At 45.9% G+C, this 22,679-nt stretch overlaps 1 protein-coding gene across 1 annotated transcript; it reads right to left on the reverse strand.

Moving 5' to 3' along the window:
- Positions 1 to 1,395: 1,395 nt before the first annotated feature.
- LOC127578298 (dual specificity protein phosphatase 6-like) lies at positions 1,396 to 7,117 on the reverse strand. The gene is made up of 3 exons (XM_052030163.1): positions 6,279 to 7,117; positions 5,288 to 5,716; positions 1,396 to 2,874 (listed from the first exon to the last, which is right to left on the reverse strand). Exons 1-3 carry the CDS (start codon positions 6,676 to 6,678, stop codon positions 2,567 to 2,569), a joined length of 1,137 nt encoding a protein of 378 aa, XP_051886123.1. The 5' UTR covers positions 6,679 to 7,117; the 3' UTR covers positions 1,396 to 2,566.
- Positions 7,118 to 22,679: the final 15,562 nt, after the last annotated feature.

Here is a 22,679-nt window from a genome sequence, read left to right on the forward strand (position 1 = left end):
CGAGTGGTTTTATTCTACCCTGTACTAATCTATGTCTCCAGAATCAGGTTTATTATCACTGACGTATGTCGTGAAAATTGTTGTTTTGCAGCAGCAGTACAGCGCAAGACAGAAAGGTTACTCTGTTACCAAAAAATAGTGTAAAAGAGGAATAATGAGGTAGTGTTCATGGGTTCATGGACCGTTCAGAAATCTGATGGTGGAGGGGAAGAAGCTGTTCCTGAATCGTTGAGTGTGGGTCTTCAGGCTCCTGTACCTCCTTCCCGATGGTAGTAACGAGAAGAGGGCGTGTCCCGGGTGATGAGGGTCCTTAACGATAGATGCCTCCTTCTTGAGGTACCGCCTCTTGAAGATGTCCTCGATGGTGGGGAGGGTTGTGCCTGTGATGGAGCTGGCTGAGTCTACAACTCAGTTGATCCTGCACATTGGAGCCATGTGGAAACCCGAGACGGTGAGAATCTTCCTGATTTGATACGACCCGTCTAACCAGTGCCCTGGTCTTCCTCTTTTCATTTCCATCCTCGTTTAAAAATAGGAGCCACTTCCTCAAACAGGAGTGCAGGAGGCGATGCCACTGGAAGCCTACACACACACACACACACACACACACACACATACATATCGGATGAGCAATCCCACATCCACTTCCCCAAACCAGTCAAGGACATTGCAGACAGGATGTACTTTTTGAAACAAGCACAAGTTGCCAATTATTGCTATTAGTTTCTGAACATGAAGCTTCCTTAAAAGCTGAGCGATTTCACGGATCCCTAAATATTAGAACAGGCCCTTTGGCCCATAATGTTGTGTTGACATAGCTAATCCCTCCTACCTACAGAATATCCATATCCCTCCATTTTCCTCTCATTCATGTGCCCATCCAAGCCCTTCTTGAAAGCCCCCAATGAACTTGCTTCCACCACCATATCAGGCAACGCATTCCAGGCATCCACTACTCTCTCAGTAAAAAACATACCCCTCACGTCTGTTCTGAACCTACCCCCCCCCTCACCTTAAATGCATGCCCTCTGGTATTGGATAAAAGATACTGCTTGTCCACCCTATCTATGCCCCTCATAATTTTATACACTTCCAACAGATCACCCCTCAGCCTCCGCTGCTCCAGAGAAAAGAGCCCAAGTTTGCCCAGCCTCTCCTTATAGCACATGCCTCTAATCCAGGCAGCATCCTAGTAAACCTCCTCTGCACCCTCTCTAAAGCCTCGACATCTTTCCTATAGTAAGGTGACCAGAATTGTACGTAATACTCTAAATGCAGCCTAACCAGAGTTCTATAGAGATGACCCTTAACAGTGTTGGAAAAGTAGAGAGACCTTGGGGTGCAAGTCCATGACTCATTGAATATTGTTAATTAAATAATGGCCAAGACTTATGTGAGGTTCTATATAGGCAAAATAGTTATTTATTAATAACTTAGTATAATACAATCAATCATTCTTAGAATAAATCCCCATTCCACATTAAGCCGCCTGTGACAACAGAATGGGGAACAGCTTCCCACTGGCTACTGAACTACAGCAAGTGCATTGCATACATACAGTACTGGCTTTCCAGTTTTAAATACAGACTTAGAAAAAAAATCTATTGCATTCACAATTAATTTCCCTGAAGAGTCTGCACAGAGGTAATGCACTGTATGACTTGGGCATTGTCCAAATTAAAACCCGAAGAAACAGTCTGGGTCCCCTGTATCCAAAGAACAGTCTACTCGTTCATAAGCAAGAAAACACAAACACTATATACACATAAACAAGGCTCTCAGTTTAGAATAGACAAAATATAAAGGGAATAAATCAAAAAGCAGCTTTAAATTACACTCACACGTAGATAAAGCATATCAAAGCAGAACAGTTGAAGAAAATGATTTTTGGCATATACTGTCCCAGCAATGAATCAAAACATAACATTGATTTACATAGTTACACACTTCCAAACTGTCAGTCCCATGAGTCAGCAGGTAGAACAGATTCAATACAAGCAAGTACCTTACAGGAAGCTAGATTCCTTCTAACACCCTGTCCAAAAGTACAGAACCTCAGCTGACATTCGATTATGACACTGGATTTGTATGCAGACAATATATACAGAAGTCATGCTGTGAGATACTCGACAAGATCACGAGTACAGAGACAAAATCGTGGCCAGTTCCAGAACTCCACAAAACTTTTTTTTACTTTTCCCTACTAGTGTGAATTGACAAAGTCTTCACTGAAGACACATTTAGTTACCAGTAGGACGGAAAAAGAGAGCATTGAGCGGGAGCACAAGTGCTACACCTGACACCTCTTTTTTGTCCCTTCTTTAGACTGCAAAGCTTTCAGCCACTGCACTTTCCCAACTAACCTTGTGAACCATCAACGGCCTCAAAGTCAAAGGTCAGGGAAACCAACCCCCCCTTTCCACAATAGGCTGCTTGGACAAGAGTCAAGCTGCTTTCAGTGAGATCAGTTATTCTTTTCCAGAGCCAGGTCGACCCCGTTATGTGTCAGTGATTCGACCTTTAAAAATTCCTCCCCAGCCTCTTCCGTCGGCGTTGGGTCATCAGGTCAAGTGGACTGGAGCGAGTCGAGCTGGAAGACGTTGTGGTTGGTGGGGGTGGTGAAGTAGAGGGGCTGGGTGGGGACCCGGTTGTCGCAGGGGCTGCTGAGGCCCAGCGTCCGCTCAAAGTCCAGCAGCTGCCCCATGAAGTTGAAGTTGGGGGAGATGTTGGACTTCTTCATCTTCACGATGTCGTAGGCATCGTTCATGGAGAGGTTCAGCTTCTGCATCAGGTAGGCCACGGTCACTGTGACTGATCGGCTGATGCCAGCCAAGCAGTGCACCAGGACACCACAGCTCTGGTTACGAGCTTCATCTGAGAAAGATAAAAGAAAAACAGAACAGGAAGGTCAGTCGGAGTTACAGCATCGACAGTCCTAGCAGCTTGGAAAAACATCCACTTAATTAGAGAAAGAATAATTTGTAAGGTTATACGCAGAGACAGGAGCTGGCATACAGACAATGGGCCAAATGGCCTTCTTCTGTGCCCCCATAGAACAATTTGCAAAATTGCATGGCAACTCACTCCCTCCCACCCCCTCCAATCAAAATTTCTCATTCTGTCTCAGCTTCTTGGACAAGTCAGAAAGCCAGTAATTTATGTTCAACAGTTTGTAAGAAAGCTTCCTGTGCAAATCAAACAATTGCAGAAACCTTGACTTGCAAAGCACTGTTTTAGAAAGCCAGTGACGTTAAAGGCTACACTGCAACAGAAGTGTAACCGAGAATCCCGGTGTGGTTTGAAATGGGTCACTGCTAACAAAAAAGTGCATTCATTCTCTGGTGTATTGATGTCTGTGCATGAATGTTTCAATAGAAAGTTTGCAAGATGGCAGTGAATGTCTTCTATGTAGAGACTCCCTGGCTGTAAAGTTTATTAACTTATTCTCCCAAATGCTGTGCTTCTCTCCACAATAGAGGCATTCAGGCATATCAAAAGAAAGGGAGAGTCACAGGGGACGGGGCCCATTAACAGGAACAGGATGTGAACATTGCCTGAAAATGGTTTCCTTTGTAGGAGGAAATGCATTACAATGCCTCCAGATTAGTTTCTCTGTGGCTTCTAGCCGAAATTCCTTCCGCCAAGGTTCAAATTAGCCCCAAACTGCAGGACGCGCCTCGGGGATTGTAATTACATTGGTTCTGGTTAAACCTATAACTATGTTGTCTGCACACATAAACCACGGGGATCCTTTTAGAACTTGTTTAATACTTTATATTGGAATCCATTTGTCTGTTGGTCATTTTTTTTGAAAACAAGAGCTTATGATCTCATAATTTAAATCTTGTGGGATCACTAAAAATATGGTACCTCTGAGCTATGAAATAGCTATGAGCTATGGGCTTATGTATAGATCTATCGATGTTTTAAGTCCGAAAATCAGATGGTATAACTGAGATATATTGAAAATCCTTTATATTTGTAGATTAAGCTTCAACTCATAGGTGACCCTCGCTCAGGATTCAGGAACAGCTTCCTTCCCCCCGTCATCAGATTTCTGAACGGTCCCACAAACACTAACTCATTATTCCTTTTTTTTGTTGCACTATTGATTTATTTTTGTAATTTATAGTAATTTTTAATGCCTTTGCACTGTACTGCTGCCGAAAAACAACAAATGTCGTGTCATCTAAGTCAGTGATAATAAACCTGATTCTAATTCTGGACCACTGCCTCACACACACACACACACACACACACACACACACACACACACACACACACACACACACACACACACACACACACACACACACACACACACACACACACACACACACACAGGAGGACTTTTTTGCCAATAGTTTGCGCAGACACAGCCAAGAGACGCCCACAATTACTGAATGCAAAGCATCTGAAATGTTCCAAAGCACCATTGCGGATATGCTGCGCCTTTCCCAGAATCCGGTACAAGTTTATTCCAATTTCCATTTCCTTTTTTTTGGAAATATGACCAGAGTTGTGGAAAATGTGGCTTGCTTTTTTTTAAAATAAACACAGTTGGGTTAAAAAGGGACATATGTCTTCATTATAAACTCATGTCGTGCATTACATTGGCTCAACAACCTTTTACCATGACACAACCTTCAAACGTTGGTGCTCACATTGTCATCCTCAACCAACAATGAAAATTAAAAATGCTAGAAATCTGAAATGCAGTCAGAAAATGCTGGAAAAACTCAGCAGGTCAGGCAGCATCCATGGGGAGAGCGAGAGAGAAGACTTTCAAGTCAAGACTTCTTCACCACAAGTGGGAAAGAGAGAAAACAAGTTAGTTTTAATTTTCCTGATTTCCAAAACTGACTTGTTTTCATCCCAGTTCTGACAAAGGCACTTCAACCTGACAGGTTAACTGTTTCCCTTCCATGACTGATTCCGGCCTTTTCTGTTTATATTTCAGATTTCCGGCATCTGTGTTTCTTTGATTTTCATTTATCGTTGTTCCTCTGCTATATTACAAATACAAAACAAACCTGCCCCTAATTTAAGCAACTATTTCTCCGGGCTGTCAAAGGCTTTTGTTTCCAAATGATATTTAGACTGGCAAATGGAATTTCCATTTCATTTGGCCTAGCTATCTTACTACAAATTTTATTTGGATTGTTTTTAATTATTGCATTATATCTATTTTGGAAATTTCTGCAGGGCCAACAAAGCAACACCAGAGACGTTCACAGGAACCCGTGCTAAGCATTTGGTGGAGAGATTTTTAAGCAGAATTTCTTACCTATAAATGCAATCGCTTCAGGAAAAAACTGGGAAAGGTTCTGGCTCCAATGATCTGAAATGGGAATTTGCTTGTATTTAAATTCGCCTGCGTTCTCAAACAGGTTGGGGAGGTTGGGGGTGACGTTCAGGATGTACTTGATACCGTGTTCTTCCAACACGTCGAGGTTGGTGGAGTCCTTGGCGCAGCCCAGGTAGAGATAGGGCAAGATCTCGACCGGGAAGGGTGGCTGGTGATTGTTGGAGAGCGGGCTGCTCTCGCACTCGGTCGCGCTGTTCGGGGCGTCCGACTCGATGTCCGACGAGTCGGAGCTGATGCGGAGTCCGCCGAGTCCCAGGACGGGCACCGTGGGGGAGTGACTGCAACACGAACTCTCGCCGTTCGTTTCGCAGTGCGCCGGGTATTCCGCTTGGAACTTACTGAAGCCGCCTGCAGACACAAACAAAACGCAGTGACAGTCACATTAAAAACCAGTCCGGTGCTTGGGAATCTCTCAGCACACAACGAGACCGTTCGCCCCCTTTCCTGCCATGCTAGCCCCTTCCACTATTTTCCTCCGGGTATTTATCCAGTTCCCTGTTAAAAAGTTGTTGCAGCCTTTCCCAATCACAACCCTGCTCATCTCTACCTCGCCTCGGGTGCATTTTTTTTAATCAAATTCAGGAATTCCTCAAGGAATGGGACCCACAATTTCAACTATTTTGGGAGGGAAGGATTCGATTAGGATTTAACATCCGCCAGCCGGCGCAGACCGACTCCCAGTCTGCACTGTAAAATCCAGGTTAATCTAGCCCGGTCACTTGGACGAGGGCTTCAAGAGCTGGGTTGAGAACTACGATTCACAGAAATTCCTATTTTTCTTTAGGGGAGCAAGTGGTTCCTCTTCCAGAAACTCTGATTGCCAACGGAATATAAATTACATAATATTAATAAGTATTCTCTTTTTGTAAATGCAAAACCACACGGTTGATGCAGAGAAAAAAGATTTTACCTTCCAAGCAGAAGACTTTACACCCTTCGTCCTTTAACTTTCTCAGTAGTAGGCCAAGTACAGAGGTGGTGTTGAGGTTCTCGTTCCACTCGGCCGAGCTCTCGTCGTACAGGAGGATGATGTCGGTCTTGCAGCGGCGGGCGAAGCGCTCCTTGTCCTCGTTGTTGGAGATGAGCGACTTGACGGGGAAGTTCCCCCTGCGGAGCCGCCGCAGCATCAGGCCCGGGATGGCCACGCTGATGGCCGCCTCGATGTGTGAGGACTCGTACAGCTCATGGGCACGGCAGTCCATCAGCAGCAGGCTGTCGCTGCCTCGCTCCAACTGGTCGTGGAGCCAGCCTGTCGCCTTGCAGATCGCCATTTCCGAGTCAAACGGACAGCAGGGTAATTTCTCTAACATGGGGGCAAAACAAAATTCACTGACTGTGCATCAGTTTTAAAACAAGACGGCCGCCAAACCTGTCGACTTTTTTTTTATCAATGGGAACACCCCTCTCCCCAACTTGCAGAGAAATGTCTTTGCAAATTGCAAAATGTTTCTCTGCAAATAAAACCTGAAATTGCAAAAAAAAAATTAATTTTTTAACTGCAAAATTCGTCTGGGGAAAAAACTGTATTTCCCCCCCTCAAGAAGGAGCGAGCTGGACTGCATCTGTCGGCGACTGGGCTCGGATTGCTGAATGGTAGATTTAACGCTCGCAGTCCCTTTTTTTCTCAATGACCCTGGATGGCGCCGCGTCGCTTGCACCACAGCCGCCAGCCAGCGCTCGGCGTTTCTTCAATAGAAACACTCCGCCGTCCCCGCCCCGCCTCACCGATAGATACATTCAGCGGCCGCCGTCCAATCACCGCTCGCCACTGCCCCTGCCGTCACCGCGTTACCGGGGCGACGACCCGGATTGGAGTGTGTGTGTATGCAAACGAGCCTTGGAAATGCCATTCACAAAGAGGGGAGAGAGAGAGAGAGAGAGAGAGAGATTGGATTTTTTATCGTAATCGGATACAGGAATTTCCGCTCTCTTGTCTCAAAGGAGTGTAGGGGAGGAGGGGGGAAGAGGAGCCAAATAGGCAAAGAAATTGACACATTAATAAACAAAAATCCCATTAAAAACTCTAGTCATACAAATCTCACCGGGGGAGATTTCCCCGGTATTAATTACACAACTGCGGGCTAATGTTAGTGATCGATACAAATTAATTCTCGGCGGTTTAGAGCATTAGCCCACAGCGCTGCCTGTGATACTCTTTAACTGTTTTGACAGGAAATGCCAGTGTGGTATTCCTCCGGAATCCATCGGCGAGCCTTTTTTTTGAATGGGGATCTTTAAAAAATCCATTGAAAGGACTGCGCTGCATCAGTTTCCCGTCCTGCAGACTCCCTCTCACTCCACCCCGCCCCACACACATGTATAATCTTTATTTATATTCAAAGCTAAATGCACGGATCTTATTTTTAAAAATAAAAGGATGCAGCCCTAAAGATTTGGAAAAAGGAACCTTAACTGTACGTTGCACCGCCGGGAGATGGTGTTAATACCCGATTTCATTGTTAAGAATTCGATTAAATTCCAAAGGGAAAATATGAACGAAAATGCGCCGATTCTGAGTTTAAATCGGTGAATGCGCCGTAATATGGGATGCATTGCAATTGTTTTGGTGCAGTTAACATTGGGTGTAAAAAAAATATCTGAAACACACTGAATTGTCATACGTGTCAGTGTCATTCCGACTTGCTAATGGGGGTGTATAGTGAGGGAGGGGGTTGCAGGATAACGCATGGATTTCTAGGTAGGTTATCGACAATAACGAAGCTTTTTCTTCAAAGGCAATTTTAAAATATCTCATTTTAACATTGGCAATGCATGACAGTTTTTTGAACCGATAAGGGAGATAGGACGAAATCATATCAAATCATATTTTCTGGGAGAGTAATTCTGAATGGCAGGCTGTTTGATATGGTTTATTGGCGTGTGTAGGAGACAAGTACCTCTCCAAGTGTGCCTTGTATCCGGTTCCCATAACCTGAGATACATCACAAGCAAATAACAACTAATTGTGCATTTTAAATACAAACCCTAGAGATTTTGGATGCTCCAAGTGACAGTGCTTTGACACTGTGTATTTTGCTTAAATGTTGCTCAGCTGTGAAGGTGGTTATATGGATTCCCAGCTGTATGTGTGTATGTGGCATACCTTGATTCTTAGGGCTGTAGAATTAGCGCAGAGAAAAAAAAACCTAAGAATGATTCCAATAAACTCAGGGAACAACATTACTTTTTTAAAATCGTACTGTTGAAAATAGGAAGATTCCCTTTACGTGTCCTTATAAAGTCTGTTAGAAGCACAGGCGTCTCCAACGCAGCAATAACGTTGTCATTTTAAAACATTGTCAATGGATTGTGATAAATGGAAGCTACAGATAGACGCTTGATCTCAGTGGGATACAAGACTGGGGCTTCCCAGGGATAGAGTTACAGCCAGGAAGTCCAGGCCGGTTTTGCGCCGACCTTTAGTTTATGTTTGTTATCTTTTAGTTAGTTGGATTCTCGGCAACCCTAACTTTTCGCTTTCTGTCACCTTACACTTCAGAATTCAGTTACGTAAAGATTGTGTGTACTTTCCGGTGTAGTCACTCTTAACTTTAGATGTTACTGTAACTAATATTGGCTGTGGAAATTCCTATCCAGTGTCCAAGCACCCTGGAAGTTTAACCTCTATCCAATACAATCACATAACAACTGGCGATTTATCTCTAATCATTCGGTTCTCCTCGGCTGAGACACTGTGCACCATCCTACAATGTATAGTTCCAGGAAAGTCGTTTGCTATATTACATCCACTTTCTATCCGTTTGTCCCTGTGTTTTACGCTGTTGAGTTCACATTATCGAAGGCTGTGACAAAATGGACCCTGATCACACACCAGTTAGTTCCAACAACTTGTTTTTCATTAAACTGTCTCTAGCGTACAAACCTCACGCCAAGATCCACTAATCGCTCGCTTACAGGGGGAATTCCTAGTTTCAGGAGAGAGCCATTTCTCCCAAACTATAGACAGGAAGAAGTGGTTCTTTAGTGAGGGAAAGGTGGGGTCTGTGATAAACCCACTACCTGAACCACTTGTGTTCAGGCGGCAGGGTGAAGGAAAGTCACCTTTTGGATCTTACAATAACTAATCCTTTCACCAGACGAGTTTGTGTTGAGGGAGCTGTGTGCGGAGATGTTCAAACGAAACTTCTCAGGAAATAATCTTTCTGGCGGATTAATGTGCATGACATTAAACCTATGCTTGCTGTCATGCTCCAGGACGTGACCTTATTCAGCATCACCAGAACAAACGGCCATTTCTTCTCTTCGATTTTACACGAATTTAGCCCAACACAGCGGTCCGGAGGCGCACGTTCCCAGTCGCACTAGTTTAAGTCCGTCGTCCCATCCGAAAAGGACTTCAGTTCCACTGGACTCGCCAGGAAACCCTTGCTCTTCCCTATAGACACATTACATTAGATTTGTTAGGATCACTTCGACCGTATTCGTTTCGCTTTTAGCGTGTTTCCATCAGTAAAATTAGATGGAAAGCTTTTTTTTTCCAGAAAGTGATTCTCTCCGTTTCCCCTTCATCTACCTCGTCTCTCGTTTCCCTTCCTCCCGTCTCGTCCCTTCCTCCCAGCCTCTCCCCATCTGTCCTATCACCTGAACATCCCAACCCTTCCCCTCCCAACATGCCTCTTCCCCTCCTCCGCTGTAAACCACACAAGGCCACCCCAGAAGGCCCTGAAGCCCGGAGTGTTCATGTCCACGGTTGGTGGGAGATGGTTCAACGTGGAACTGAATCTCAATCTTCTGTCAGTGTTGCCATTAGCCCTCACTGATGCTGGGAGAGGGTGTCCATTGATGCTGGAGGGCGTGCATCAGCTGGCTACTCCATCCTACACACTGTAATGTGACCCAGCTACATGCAGAAATCACCAAGACTGGAACGTGAATCTCATCGTCCTACTGGTTTGGAACTGGAATTGGAATTGGTTTATTATTGTCACATGTACCAAGATACAGTGAAAAGCTTTTGTTTGCATGTCACCCAGACAGGTCATACCATGCATAAGTACATAGAGGTAGTAAAAGGGAAAACAGAATGCAGAATGTAGTGTTACATTTACAGAGAAAGTGCAGTGCAGGTAGACAGATAAAGTGCAAGGGCCACAACAAGGTACATTGTGAGATCAAGAGTTCGTCTTTTAGCGTATGAGAGGTCCATTCCAGACTCTGATAACAGTGGGATAGAAGCTGTCCTTGAGCCTGGTGGTACGTGCTCTCAAGCTTTTGTTTCTTCTGCCCGATGGGAGGGGGGAGAAGAGAGAACGACGGGGGTGGGAGGGGTCCTTGATTATGCTGGCTGCTTTCCCAAGGCAGTGGGAAGCATAGACAGAGTCCAAGGAGGGGAGGCTGGTTTCTGTGATGCGCTGAGCTGTGTCAACAACTCTGCAATTCCTTGCACTCTTGGGCAGACCAGTTGCCATACTGAGCTGTGATGCATCCAGGTAGGATATTTTCCACAGTGCACCTGTAAAAGTGAGGGTCACTGGGGCTTGCTTGTTAGCTGTGGCCAACTAGTGCAGCCATTGCAAAGGCTCTGTGGGGAAAGGCCATGAAATAGGGTCCTCCTGTTACAGGAGGCTGAGTCCTGCATGGAATAACCTCTCATACATTTCACTGACATGTTGATATGTGTTAAATACTGCAGGCGAATGCAATAATATGTTTGCTACAGGGTGTGAAGTCAATGCAGTGTGGGATCCCTGTATATTTTATGAATATTTATTATTGTCACATGTACCGAGCTACAGTGAAAAGCTTTTATTATGCACGTCACCCAGGCAGGTCATGTCATACATAATACAAGGTAATAAAAAGAAAACAGAATGTAGAATATAGTGTTACAGGTTAGAGAAAGTGCAGTGCAGGTAGACAAGTAAAGTGCAAGCAGTGGTTAGCGTAACGCTATTACAGCGCCAGCGACCTGGGTTCAATTCCGGCCGCTGTCTGTAAGGAGTTTGTACGTTCTCCCTGTGTCTGCATGGGTTTCCTCCAGGTGCTCCGGTTTCCTCCCACATTCCAAAGACGTACGGGTTAGGAAGTTGTGGGCATGCTATGTCGGCGCCGGAAGCGTGGCGACACTTGCGGGCTGCCCCCAGAACACTCTACGCAAAAGACGCATTTCACTGTGTGTTTCGATGTACATGTGACTAATGAAGAGATCTTATCAAGGGCCATGACAAGGTAGGCTGGAGGATCAAGAGTTCATATTTTAGTGTAAGAGAGATCTGTTCAAGAGTCTGATAACACAGGATAGAAGCTGTCCTTGAGTCTGATGGTCCATGTTCTCAAGCTTTTGTATCTTCTGCCCAAGTGAGGAGAGGACCAAATGCCTGGGGTGGGTTATGCCGGCTGCTTTTCCAAACAGCGGGAAGTGTGGACGGAGTCAATGGAGGGGAGGCTGGCTTGCATGGTGGACGTTGGCTGTGTTCACAACTCTCTGTTTGGGATGAAGAAACTGTTCCTCTGTAGGGCTGTGCAATCTTCCATTCTGTTGGAGACTGCCCCATAAAAAAAAGTTTCTGCAGGCAAACACTTTTGGCCACAAGTCATTCAGGGTGTGGTGAGCACCTACTGTTGTGCAGGAGGAGATGCTGGATCCTGTCGGTGGGGGGGGGTTCCCTGAGCAGACTGTCCAAATTATAAATGTTGTAAGTATATGTAATGATAGAGCGAAGACAATGCAATGTTCTAGTTTTTATAACTGCAAGTTTTATGTATATTTCTGGGATAAAACTGGCCTTCAGTAGGTTGCTGCATCCAACCTTTTCATCTGGAGATCAGAAATGGGTCAGGTCTGTAGAGACGTGATATACATCTAAAGAAAGAGGGAAAAATACGGCCCTCAATCCGATGCTACATTTGCATATTGCTGCACTTTGGGTAAGTAATCTCCAAGTGTGGCTCCGTTCTGTGTCTGTCATCAGTGTTGCAAAGGATGGGCCTGGCCTTGTTACTTTGGAACATTGGGTTCTGTTGGATCATGTCGTACTGCTTGTCCCTTGTAGAACTGTCATGTGCAGAGAAACACCTTTGGCCACAGATCAACCAGGCAGTGGTCTGCATGAATGTCCTTGCAGATCTGCAGGGAAAGATGATAGTGGGTCTGTTGGATGGTCATCCAATGGCCAAAGTCATTTAACAAATGTCAAAGTCAAGTTTATTGCCATGTGCACAAGTACGTGTATGCTTAGGTGCAATGAAGAACTACTTGCAGCAGCATCACAAGCACATAGCATCAGATAAGCATATAAGTCTCATTGCCAGATCTTTCAGACATGACCTTGCCTGGTTGGTGGTGAGAAAAGCCCCTCAGATTTGGACAGCTGGAGTCTCCATCCCACTGCACACTGCCCTCAGAGTGGGCATCCTGAGTTTGAGACCATTGCTCACCTTCTCCTGGTGTGTTTGTCAAGAAGGTCTGGAATGTGATGCAGTGGTCTTCTTTGATGTTGCGTAACACAGGACTCTGGAGGCTGTGCCCAGGGACACACACTGAGACAAACACCCACTGCTGCTGGAAGATTATCATCTCAGTGAAACTTGCCCGAAACCACCGTTCTTCCAGTACAAGGAGCTGTCTACCAGTCCAGTGCAAGGAGTTGTTCCCTAGCACATTCTAAGGTGGCTGAGGGACGTTCTGAAACTTGGTGCAGTGGCCACAGCCTCTGTGAAGATGGGTCACAGGTTAGGACCCTCCTGCTATTGCACATTGTGTCCTGATGCAGGGTGTCAACCCGAAACGTCACCAATTCCTTTCCCTCTGAGCATGCTGCTCAACCCCCGAGATCCCCCTGCAACAAACAATCTGCTGGAGGAACTCAGCGGCTCGAGCAGCATCTGTGGGAGGAAAGGAATTGGCGACATTTTGGGGTCATTCTCTCTTCTCTCCTCTTCTGTCAGGTAGAAGATACAGGAGCCTGAGGGCACGTACCACCAGGCTCAAGGACAGCTTCTACCCCACTGTGATAAGACTATTGAACGGTTCCCTTATACAATGAGATGGACTCTGACTTCACGATCTACCTTGTTGTGACCTTGCACCTTATTGCACTGCACTTTCTCTGTAGCTGTGACACTTTACTCTGTACTGTTATTGTTTTTACCTGTACTACCTCAATGCACTCTGTACTAACTCAATGTAACTGCACTGTGTAATGAATTGACCTGTACGATCGGTATGCAAGACAAGTTTTTCACTGTACCTCGGTACAAGTGACAATAATAAACCAATACCGATACCAATATCAAAACCTCGACAATTCCATCCCTCCTCCCACAGATGCTGCTCGATCCGCTGAGTTCCTCCAGCAGATTGGTGTTGCTCCAGGTTCCAGTGTCTGTGGTCTTACACAAGGAAATAGGAGCAGGAGGAGGCCACTCGGCCCCTCAAGCCTGCCCTGCCATTCAGTATCATCATGGCTGATCTACCCCAAGCCTCCTCTGTACCAGATCCCCACAGCTCTCAGTCCCATGATGTTCCAAAAATGTACTGTATTTACTTAAATTACTGCCAATGATCCAGGCTCTCCAACTCTCTGGAGAATTCCAGAGATTCACGGCCATTTGCAAGAAAAAAAATTCGATGTACCTTGGTTTTAAATGACCGTCTCCTTATCTTGAAACTGTGTCCCCTTGTTCAAAATTCCTCCACTAGCGGAAACATCTCAACGTCTACTGAATCATAGAGTCACAGGGTAATACAGCACAGAAACAGGCCCTTCGGCCCAACTCGTCCATGCCAACCCAGATGCCCATCCAAGCTAGTCCCATTTGCAGCATTTGGCCCCTATCCCTCTAAACCTTTCCTATCCATGTACCTGTCCAAATGTCTTTTAAATGTTGTTATTGTACCTGCCTCAACCACTTCCTCCAACAGCTCATTCCATATACGGACCACCCTCTGGGTGAAGAAGTTGCCCCTCAGGTTCCTTCTAAATCTTTCCCCTCTCACCGTAAACCTATGCACTCTAATTTTTGATTCCCCCTTAAGATCTTATATGTTTCAGTAAGATCACCCCTAGTGAATTAAATCCTACCTTTTGTACCCCAAACACTGACATGTAAATATATCATATTATATATTTACAATTTTTATGATCAAAGTATATTTTTGCAGAAAAAATTCTTGCTTCTCCGTAAGAAGGTTACGGTCCACGGGTGGCAGATCACAATCCCTTGGTTTTAAAATGTTTTCCCATCATTTACTAATGACAGAAACAGACGGTCCTCGAATTTCCTCAGGGTCTTCTGACCTCCAGTGTAACCAGGGTGAGTCCAAAACCAGGGACCGTAAATATAAGTTAGCCGCTAATAAATCTGGTAAGGAATTCAGGAGAGACCTGCTTACAGGAGTGTGTGGAACCGACTTCCACAAAGGGTGGTTGGTCATTTTAGGGTCAGGCAATTAACACATGAGGGAGAAAGGACCAGACCAGTGTATGGACAGGGTGAACTGTAGAATGGGGGGAGGCTTTAAACAACAGTGTGTATCAGTGGACTTCAACTGCCTTGTTCTGTATTGTGAACTCTGTGTTATTATGAAGCAAATGTTCATCAACTGTGTCAAATAATACCCACTTAAAGAAGAAGGAATGTTTGGTATTGGTTTTGGTTTATTATTGTCACCTGTACCGAGGTGCAGTGAAAAACTTGTCTTGCAAACCGATCATACAGGTCAATTCATTGCACAGTGCATTGTCGTAGTACAGGGCAAAAACAATAACAGAATACAGAATAAAGTGTCACAGCTACAGGGAAGTGCATTGCAGGTAGACAATAAAGTGCAAGGTCATAACAAGGTGGATTGTGAGGTCAAGAGTCCATCTCATCGTATAAGGGAACTGTTCAATAGTCTTATCACAGTGGGATAGAAGCTGTCCTTGAGCCTGGTGGTACGTGCCCTCAGGCTCCTGTATCTTGTCTCTGATGGGAGAGGGAGAAGAGAGAATGACCTGGGTGGGTGGGGTCTTTGATTATGCTGGCTGCTTTACCAAGTCAGCGAGAGGTATAGACAGAGTCCATGGAGGGGAGGCTGGTTTCTGTGATGCGCTGGGCTGTGTCCACAACTCTGCAATTTCTTGCGGTCCTGGGCAGAGCAGTTGCCATACCAAGCCGTGATGCATCCAGATAGGATGCCTTCTGTGGTGCATTGATAAAAGTTGGTGAGTGTCAAATTTCTTTAGCCTCCTGAGGAAGTAGAGGCACTGGTGAGCTTTCTTGGCCGTGGCATCTATGTGGATGGACCAGGACAGACTCTTGGTGATATCCAATCCTAGGAACTTAAAGCTCTCAACTCTCTCAACCTCATCACCGTTGATGTAGACAGGTGCATGTACCCCGCCCCCTATGAGCTCCCATTGGATCCACTTGTACTTCAGTGTCAGATACCAATCAATCGGTTTATTCTCAGCATTAAACACTAGCGGCACATTCCACTGAGGACCTGGGACACTGGGTAGGACAAGGAAGGTTTACACCAGGGTCAGTGTCACCACTGACAACCTCAGCTGGGTGCATCAAGCCTGATCTTATTGTCTCTAGTTTACAGGAGGGAGTATAAACTGTTGGGTTCTGGTCTCTGATGCCTCTTCATTACCCCGCCTTGGATATGTGTCTGCTGGAGGACTTGTTTAGCTTTCACCCGGACTAAACCAAGCACAAGCTGTCGTCTTGAGAAAAGAAGTCCTAAAACTAGAACTTTATTCCCTGGAACGTAAGAGATTAAGGGGTGACCTGATAGATAAGATATCTTTATTACATGTACATCGAAACACACAGTGAAATACACCTTTTGCGTAGAGTGTTCTGGGGGGCAGTCCGCAAGTGTTGCCGCACTTCCGGCACCAACATAGCGTGCCCACAACTTCCTAACCCGTACGCCTTTGGAGTGTGGGAGGAAACTGGAGCACCCGAAGGAAACCCGCGCAGACACGGGGAGAACGTACAAACTCCTTACACGTAGCGGATGGAATTGAACCCGGGTCACTGGCGCTGTAATAGCGTTATGCTAACTGCTACATTACTATGGCTAATGAGGGGCATAGATAGGGTGAATGCACACAATCTTTTTCCTAGGGAGGGGGATGCTATAAACAAGAGGGCATAGGTTTAAGATCAGAGGTGAGAGATTTACAAGGGACATCAGGAGCAGCTTCTTCACGCAAAGGGTGGCGCGTATTTGGAATGAGCTGCCAGAAAGAGTGGCAGCTCATTCCAAATCTAGGAGTGGTTGAGGCAGGCACATTAGCAACATTTAAAAGCTATCTAGATAAGTCCATGGATAGGAGAGGTTTAGAGGGCTATGGGCCAAATGTGGGCAGATAGGACTAGCTTGCTGGACAGCACAGTCAGCATGTACGAGTTGGGCCGAAGGGCCTGTTTCCGTGTGGTAAGACTCTATAATAGGTAACATTTAAAATGGTGATGGTTGGAGGAGAATGTGCTGTTGAAATAGAGTCAATAAATTCCCATAAAATGAATCTACCTTTGATGGTGAGGAAGCAGAATATTAAACAGTGTGAGGTTCAGTGGACGGTAGGATTGGACTGGGAGGATCATGTGACATTTGGATGGGTACCTGGATAGGAAAGGTTTAGAGGGATGTGGGCCAAATGGGACTGGCTTAGATGGGCATCTTGGTGGGCATGGATGAGTTGGGCTGAAGGGCCTGTTTCCATGCAGTGTAACTCAATGACTCTGTGTGCAAATTTCATAGTCAATCCATTCAGCCCCCTGAATCTGTGCTGACATCAAGCACCAATTTGCTCCTAATCCCATTTTACTCTCCCCACATTCTGATCAACTCCCCCCCAACCCCAGATTCTACCTCTCACCCACACAACAGGGGCAATTTACAGCGGCCAATTAACCTACCAAGCTACACGTCTTTGGGCCGTGGGAGGAAACCGGAGCACCCGGAGGAAACCCACAGACACATGGGGGGAACGTGCAAACTCCACACAGACAGCACCCGAGGTCAGGATTGAACCCGGGTCTCTGGCGCTGTGAGGCTTCCAGGATTGATGAACATTCCATAATTCCATGAAATGCTGTGATCTTAATATGAAAAAAATGAAAGGACCCATTGAATGTATCGTAGGCTGCTGTTTCTGACTTCTGAGCGAGATACAGGAGACGGCTGATGCTGGAACCTGGGGCAACAAACTATCTGCTGGAGGAAATCAGCAGGTCGAGCAGTGTCAGGTGAGGGAAAGGAATTGCAAACAATCTGAGCTACCTTTGTGTCCAATGCATTTTTGTCTTCAGTGGATCTTACTCATTTGTCCTTTAATACGGAGAGTCCCCCTCCTCTAGCCCACACTGATACAGAGATTCTGACAGTGAGTCATCTTTCACAAGTGTTGTATTCATATTGTACCTGTTACATGCATGCTGTTTGGGAATGTTGGCATTTTGCATTCAATAGTTTTGAGTCACTTAGACAATTCTGACCCAAAGGGGTTGTGTATGACACATACTGATCATCTTCTCTGTTGCTGAAATGCTGCCATGCTTTTGTTCGAGTCATGGAGTCATACAGCACAGAAACAGGCCCTTCGGCCCAACTGGTCCATGCCAACCAAGACTCCCATCTAAGCTCGTCCCATCTGCCCGTGTTTGGCTGATGTCTCTCCAGACCACACTTCGAGTGTTGTGTTCAGTTCTGGTCGCCTCATTATAGGAAGGATGTGGAAGCTTTAGAGAGGGTGCAGAGGAGATTTACCAGGATGCTGCCTGGATTGGAGAGCATGTCTTATGAGGATAGGTTGAGTGAGCGAGGGCTTTTCTCTTTGGAGAGAAGAAGGATGAGAGGTGACTTGATAGAGGTGTACAAGATGATAAGAGGCATAGATCGAGTGGACAGTCAGAGACTTTTTCCCAGGGCGATAATGGCCAACTCGAGGGGACATAATTTTAAGGTGATTGGAGGAAGGTATAAGGGGGATGTCAGGGTAAGTTTTTTTACACAGAGAGTGGTGGCTGTGTGGAACGCACTGCCGGCAGAGGTTGTGGGGGCAGATACATTAGGGACATTTAAGAGACTCTTAGATAGACACATGAATGATAGAGAAATGGGGGGCTATGTGGGAGGGAAGGGTTAGATAGATCTTAGAGCAGGATAAAATGTCGGCACAACATTGTGGGCCGAAGAGCCTGTACTGTGCTGTAATGTTCTATGTTCTATGTTCTAAACCTTTCCTATCCATGGACCTGTCCAAGTGTCTTTTAAATGTTGTTAATGTTGTAGCCTGTAGGTTTGACCATTCCAAAGTCTCACCCCCCCCCCCTTGGATTTTCATGTGCTTCATATTCCCCTGACACAGGAGAAGGCCATTCGACCCAACAAGTCAGTGCCAGCTCTCAGAACATTTGCATTCATAAGAAAGCAGGAAGAGGAGTAGGCTAACCTCTGGGCCAGAGAATTCCAGAGACTCACCGCCCTCTGCAGGAAGAAGTTCCTCAGCTCCTCAATTTTAAACAACCGCCCCCTAATTCTTATAACTCTGTCCCCTCATTCAAGACTCTCCCACAAGTGGAATAATCTCAATATCTACCCTGGCATGTTTCAATAAGATCACCCCTCCTTCTTCTAAACTCCTGAGAATAAGATAAGATTTCGTTATTAGTCACATGTACATCGAAACACACAGTGAAATGCATCTGTTGCGTAGAGTATTCTGGGGGCAGCCCGCAAGTGTCACCACGCTTCCGGCGCCAACATAGCATGCCCACAACTTCCTAACCCGTATGTCTTTGGAATGTGGGAGGAAACCGGAGCACCTGGAGGAAACCCACGCAGACACACGGGGAGAACATACAAACTCCTTACAGACAGCAGCCGGAATTGAACCCGGGTCGCTGGCGCTGTAATAGCGTTACGCTAACCACTACACTACTGTGCCTTTGTCTGCAGTTGCTGTCGAAATCTCTGGCTTTCCCCCAAATAGGAGTTAATTTTGCAATTAAGGTCAAAGTTGAGTTTGTCACATGGACAAGTGCATGTGTGCACAGATGCCGTGAAAATCTTACTGGCAGCAGCATCACAGGCACATAGCATTAGACCGACAACCGTGCCTGCCCCATGATGTAGATGAGAATATAGATCTTATTTCTTTGTCTTATCTCTTCTCCTCATATTTCCTTTAACCCTTTCTCTTCCTCAATGCCCTTTGGTTCTATCGCCACATATCAACACCAAAGGATAACTTACTCAGTTAGTGGACCCGCCAACAACGCGTCTTTGGGATGTGGGAGGAACCTGGAGCACTTGGGAGAATCCCATGTGTTCACATGGAGAACGTGCAGACTCCGTGCAGACAGCAGCCAAGCTCAGGCCACTGGAGCTACGCAGTAGCAGCTCCACCTGCTACGTCACCATGCCACAGATGTTCCCTGAACTTGAGCTCAGATTGAATGCTGCTGTCTCTGTCCTAACTTGTGCCCAGTCCCCCTCACCCTTTGCCCCCTCACCTTGTCCTAATTTGGCTCCCAGACGGGTAACACCCCAGTTTAAACATTTTCATCGTTGTTTCCAATCCCCCCACGGGTGTGTGCTTTCTATTTTTAATCTTAGTGAGCACAGAGAGAAATCTGCTTAGTCATAGAGAAATACAGTACAGAAACAGGACCTTTGGCCCACCATACCGACCCATTCACATCAATCTTGGATTAATCCTATTTCTTTATTCTCCCTGCAGCCTTGTCAACTGCCCCCAGAATCTACCACTCTCCCACACACGAGGGGCAACTTACAGGGGTCAATTAAACTGCCCACCCACACATCATTGAAACGTGGGAGGAAACCCATGTATTGGTATTGGTTTATTATTGTCACTTGTACCGAGGCACAGTGAAAAACTTGTCTTGCATGCCGATTGTGCAGGTCAATTCATTACACAGTGCATTGAGGTAGAACAAGATAAAACAATACAGAATGCAGAGTAAAGTGTCACAGCTACAGGGAAGTGCATTACAGGTAGACAATAAGGTGCAAGGTCATAACGAGGTAGATTGTGAGGTCAAGAGTCCATCTCATTGTATGATAAGATATCTTTATTAGTCACATGTACATTGAAACACACAGTGAAACGCATCTTTTGCGTAGAGTGTTCTGGGGGCAGCCCGCAAGTGTCGCCACGTTTCCGGCGCCAACATAGCATGCCCACAACTTCCTAACCCGTACGTCTTTGGAATGTGGGAGGAAACCGGAGCACCCGGAGGAAACCCGCGCAGACACGGGGAGAATGTACAAGCTCCTTACAGGCAGTGGCCTGAATTGAACCCAGGTCACTGGCGCTGTAAAGCGTTACTCTAACCGTGGGATAGAAGCTGTCCTTGAGCCTGGTGGTACGTGCCCTCAGGCTCCTGTATTTTCGGCCTGATGAGAGAGGGGAGAAGAGAGAAAGTCTGGGTGGGTGGGGTCTTTGATTACGCTGGCTGTTTCCACCAAGGTGGTGAGAGGTATAGTAGGCAAAGTCCATGGAGGGGAGGCTGGTTTCTGTGATATGCTGGGTTGTGGTCACATAGACGAGGGGCAAACTCCATGCAGACAGCATCCGAGGTCAGGATTGAACCCCGGTCTCTGGCGCTGGGAGGCAGTGGCTCTACCCACTGCGCCATTGAGCCTCCCTCGTGTGATGCTCCTGGTGATCTTATCTGATGGGTAAGTTTTGGGTCAAGTAACTCAGGAGATCACCCCTCTTCCTGTTTAAAATAATTCCATGGGATTTTTTAATTGTTTCATCCCCATTTTACATCCCAACCTGCATTAAATCTAAGGGCTGAGTTTACAAATGTACTGTAAACAACCCAGGCAGATTGGTTGAGTGAAAGGGCTGAATTAACTTGTTAAGCAGCATTCACGACACAGAGAACAGGTTCTGCTGATCAAAGACACGGAAGACCATGTTGGTGAAATAACCTCAGAATATTTTGAATTCCTGACAAGATGATGGAGATACAGAATGAAGGTTCTTTTATTCACATCAAGTATTCCCTTTGAAGAATCCCTGACAAAACTTTGATGGTGTGTGCCTCCTGTTTAAACGAATGCAGAGTTGTACTCTTCCCTTCTGAACCTGTGTGGCATTCACTAACCTCCGGTCTATTGTGCTCGGGAATTTTTCGCTGAGTACTGGACTGTATTGGCAGAGGAGGTGGGGCAAGTCAGATCAGAATCAGGTTTATTATCACTGACATATGACGTGAAATTTGTTGTTTTGCGGCAGCAGTACAGTGCAAGACATAAAATTACTGTAAATTACAAGAATAAATAAATAGTGCAAAAAAAAGGAATGGTGTTCATGGGTTCATGGACCGTTCAGAAATCTGACAGCGGAAGGGAAGAAGTTCCTGAATCATTGAGTTTGGGTCTTCAGGCTCCTGTACCTCCTCCCCGATGGTAGTAACGAGAAGGGGGCATGCCCTGGGTGGTGAGGGTCCTTAGTGATGGATGCCACCTTCTTGAGGCACCGCCTCTTGAAGAGGTCCTCGATGGTGGAGAGGGTTGTGCCCGTGATGGAGCTGGCTGAGTCTACAACCCTCTGCGGCCTCTTGCGATCCCGTGCATTGGAGCCTCCATACCAGGCTGTGATGCAACCAGTCAGAATGCTCTCCGCCATACATCTGTAGAAATCTGCAAGAGTCTTTGGCGACAGACCAAATGTCCTCAAGCTCCTAATGAATTAGAGCCGGTGACTCTACAATCGTTATATCTAATCATATTTAAGAGGCATTTAGACAGACCCTTTAATAGGCAAGGTATGGAATGATACAGTTCTAAATCGGGTAAATGGTATAGTATAGATGGGCATAAATGTCAGCATGGACACGATGGGCTGAAGGGCCTGTTTCTGTGCTGTACCACCCTCTGCCTCTATGTCCATACTCGACTGAGCAGGAACTCGGTTGCCTTTCTAATGGAATAATGTTATGGATATTCCATGGAATCATGAAAATGTGCACAGTGGAAGACCACCCTGAGGTCTCTCCTGGGAGTTTATTGGCTGTGAAGTATTTCCAAAGGCTTATCGATTTACCTTGCTGCTGACTTTGGAGCCTGTCTGTGTGTAAATAGATTGTTGTGTTTCCCTGTGCCATAAAAATGACTAGGCTTCAGAAAGTAACACTTTAGCTACGATGTTCATAGCGACAGATGTAAAAGACACAATATAAATTTGAATTCTTTCTAACCCTGCTTACTTTAGCTCAGTGTGAAGTTGCCCCAGTAACAAGCAGCCCTCTGGACATTCTTCCCATGTACCACCTTGAACATCCAGTCACTCCATCACCACCACAGAGTGGC

The sequence above is a fragment of the Pristis pectinata genome, chromosome 15, assembly GCF_009764475.1.
Source record: "Pristis pectinata isolate sPriPec2 chromosome 15, sPriPec2.1.pri, whole genome shotgun sequence".
NCBI lineage: Eukaryota > Metazoa > Chordata > Chondrichthyes > Rhinopristiformes > Pristidae > Pristis > Pristis pectinata.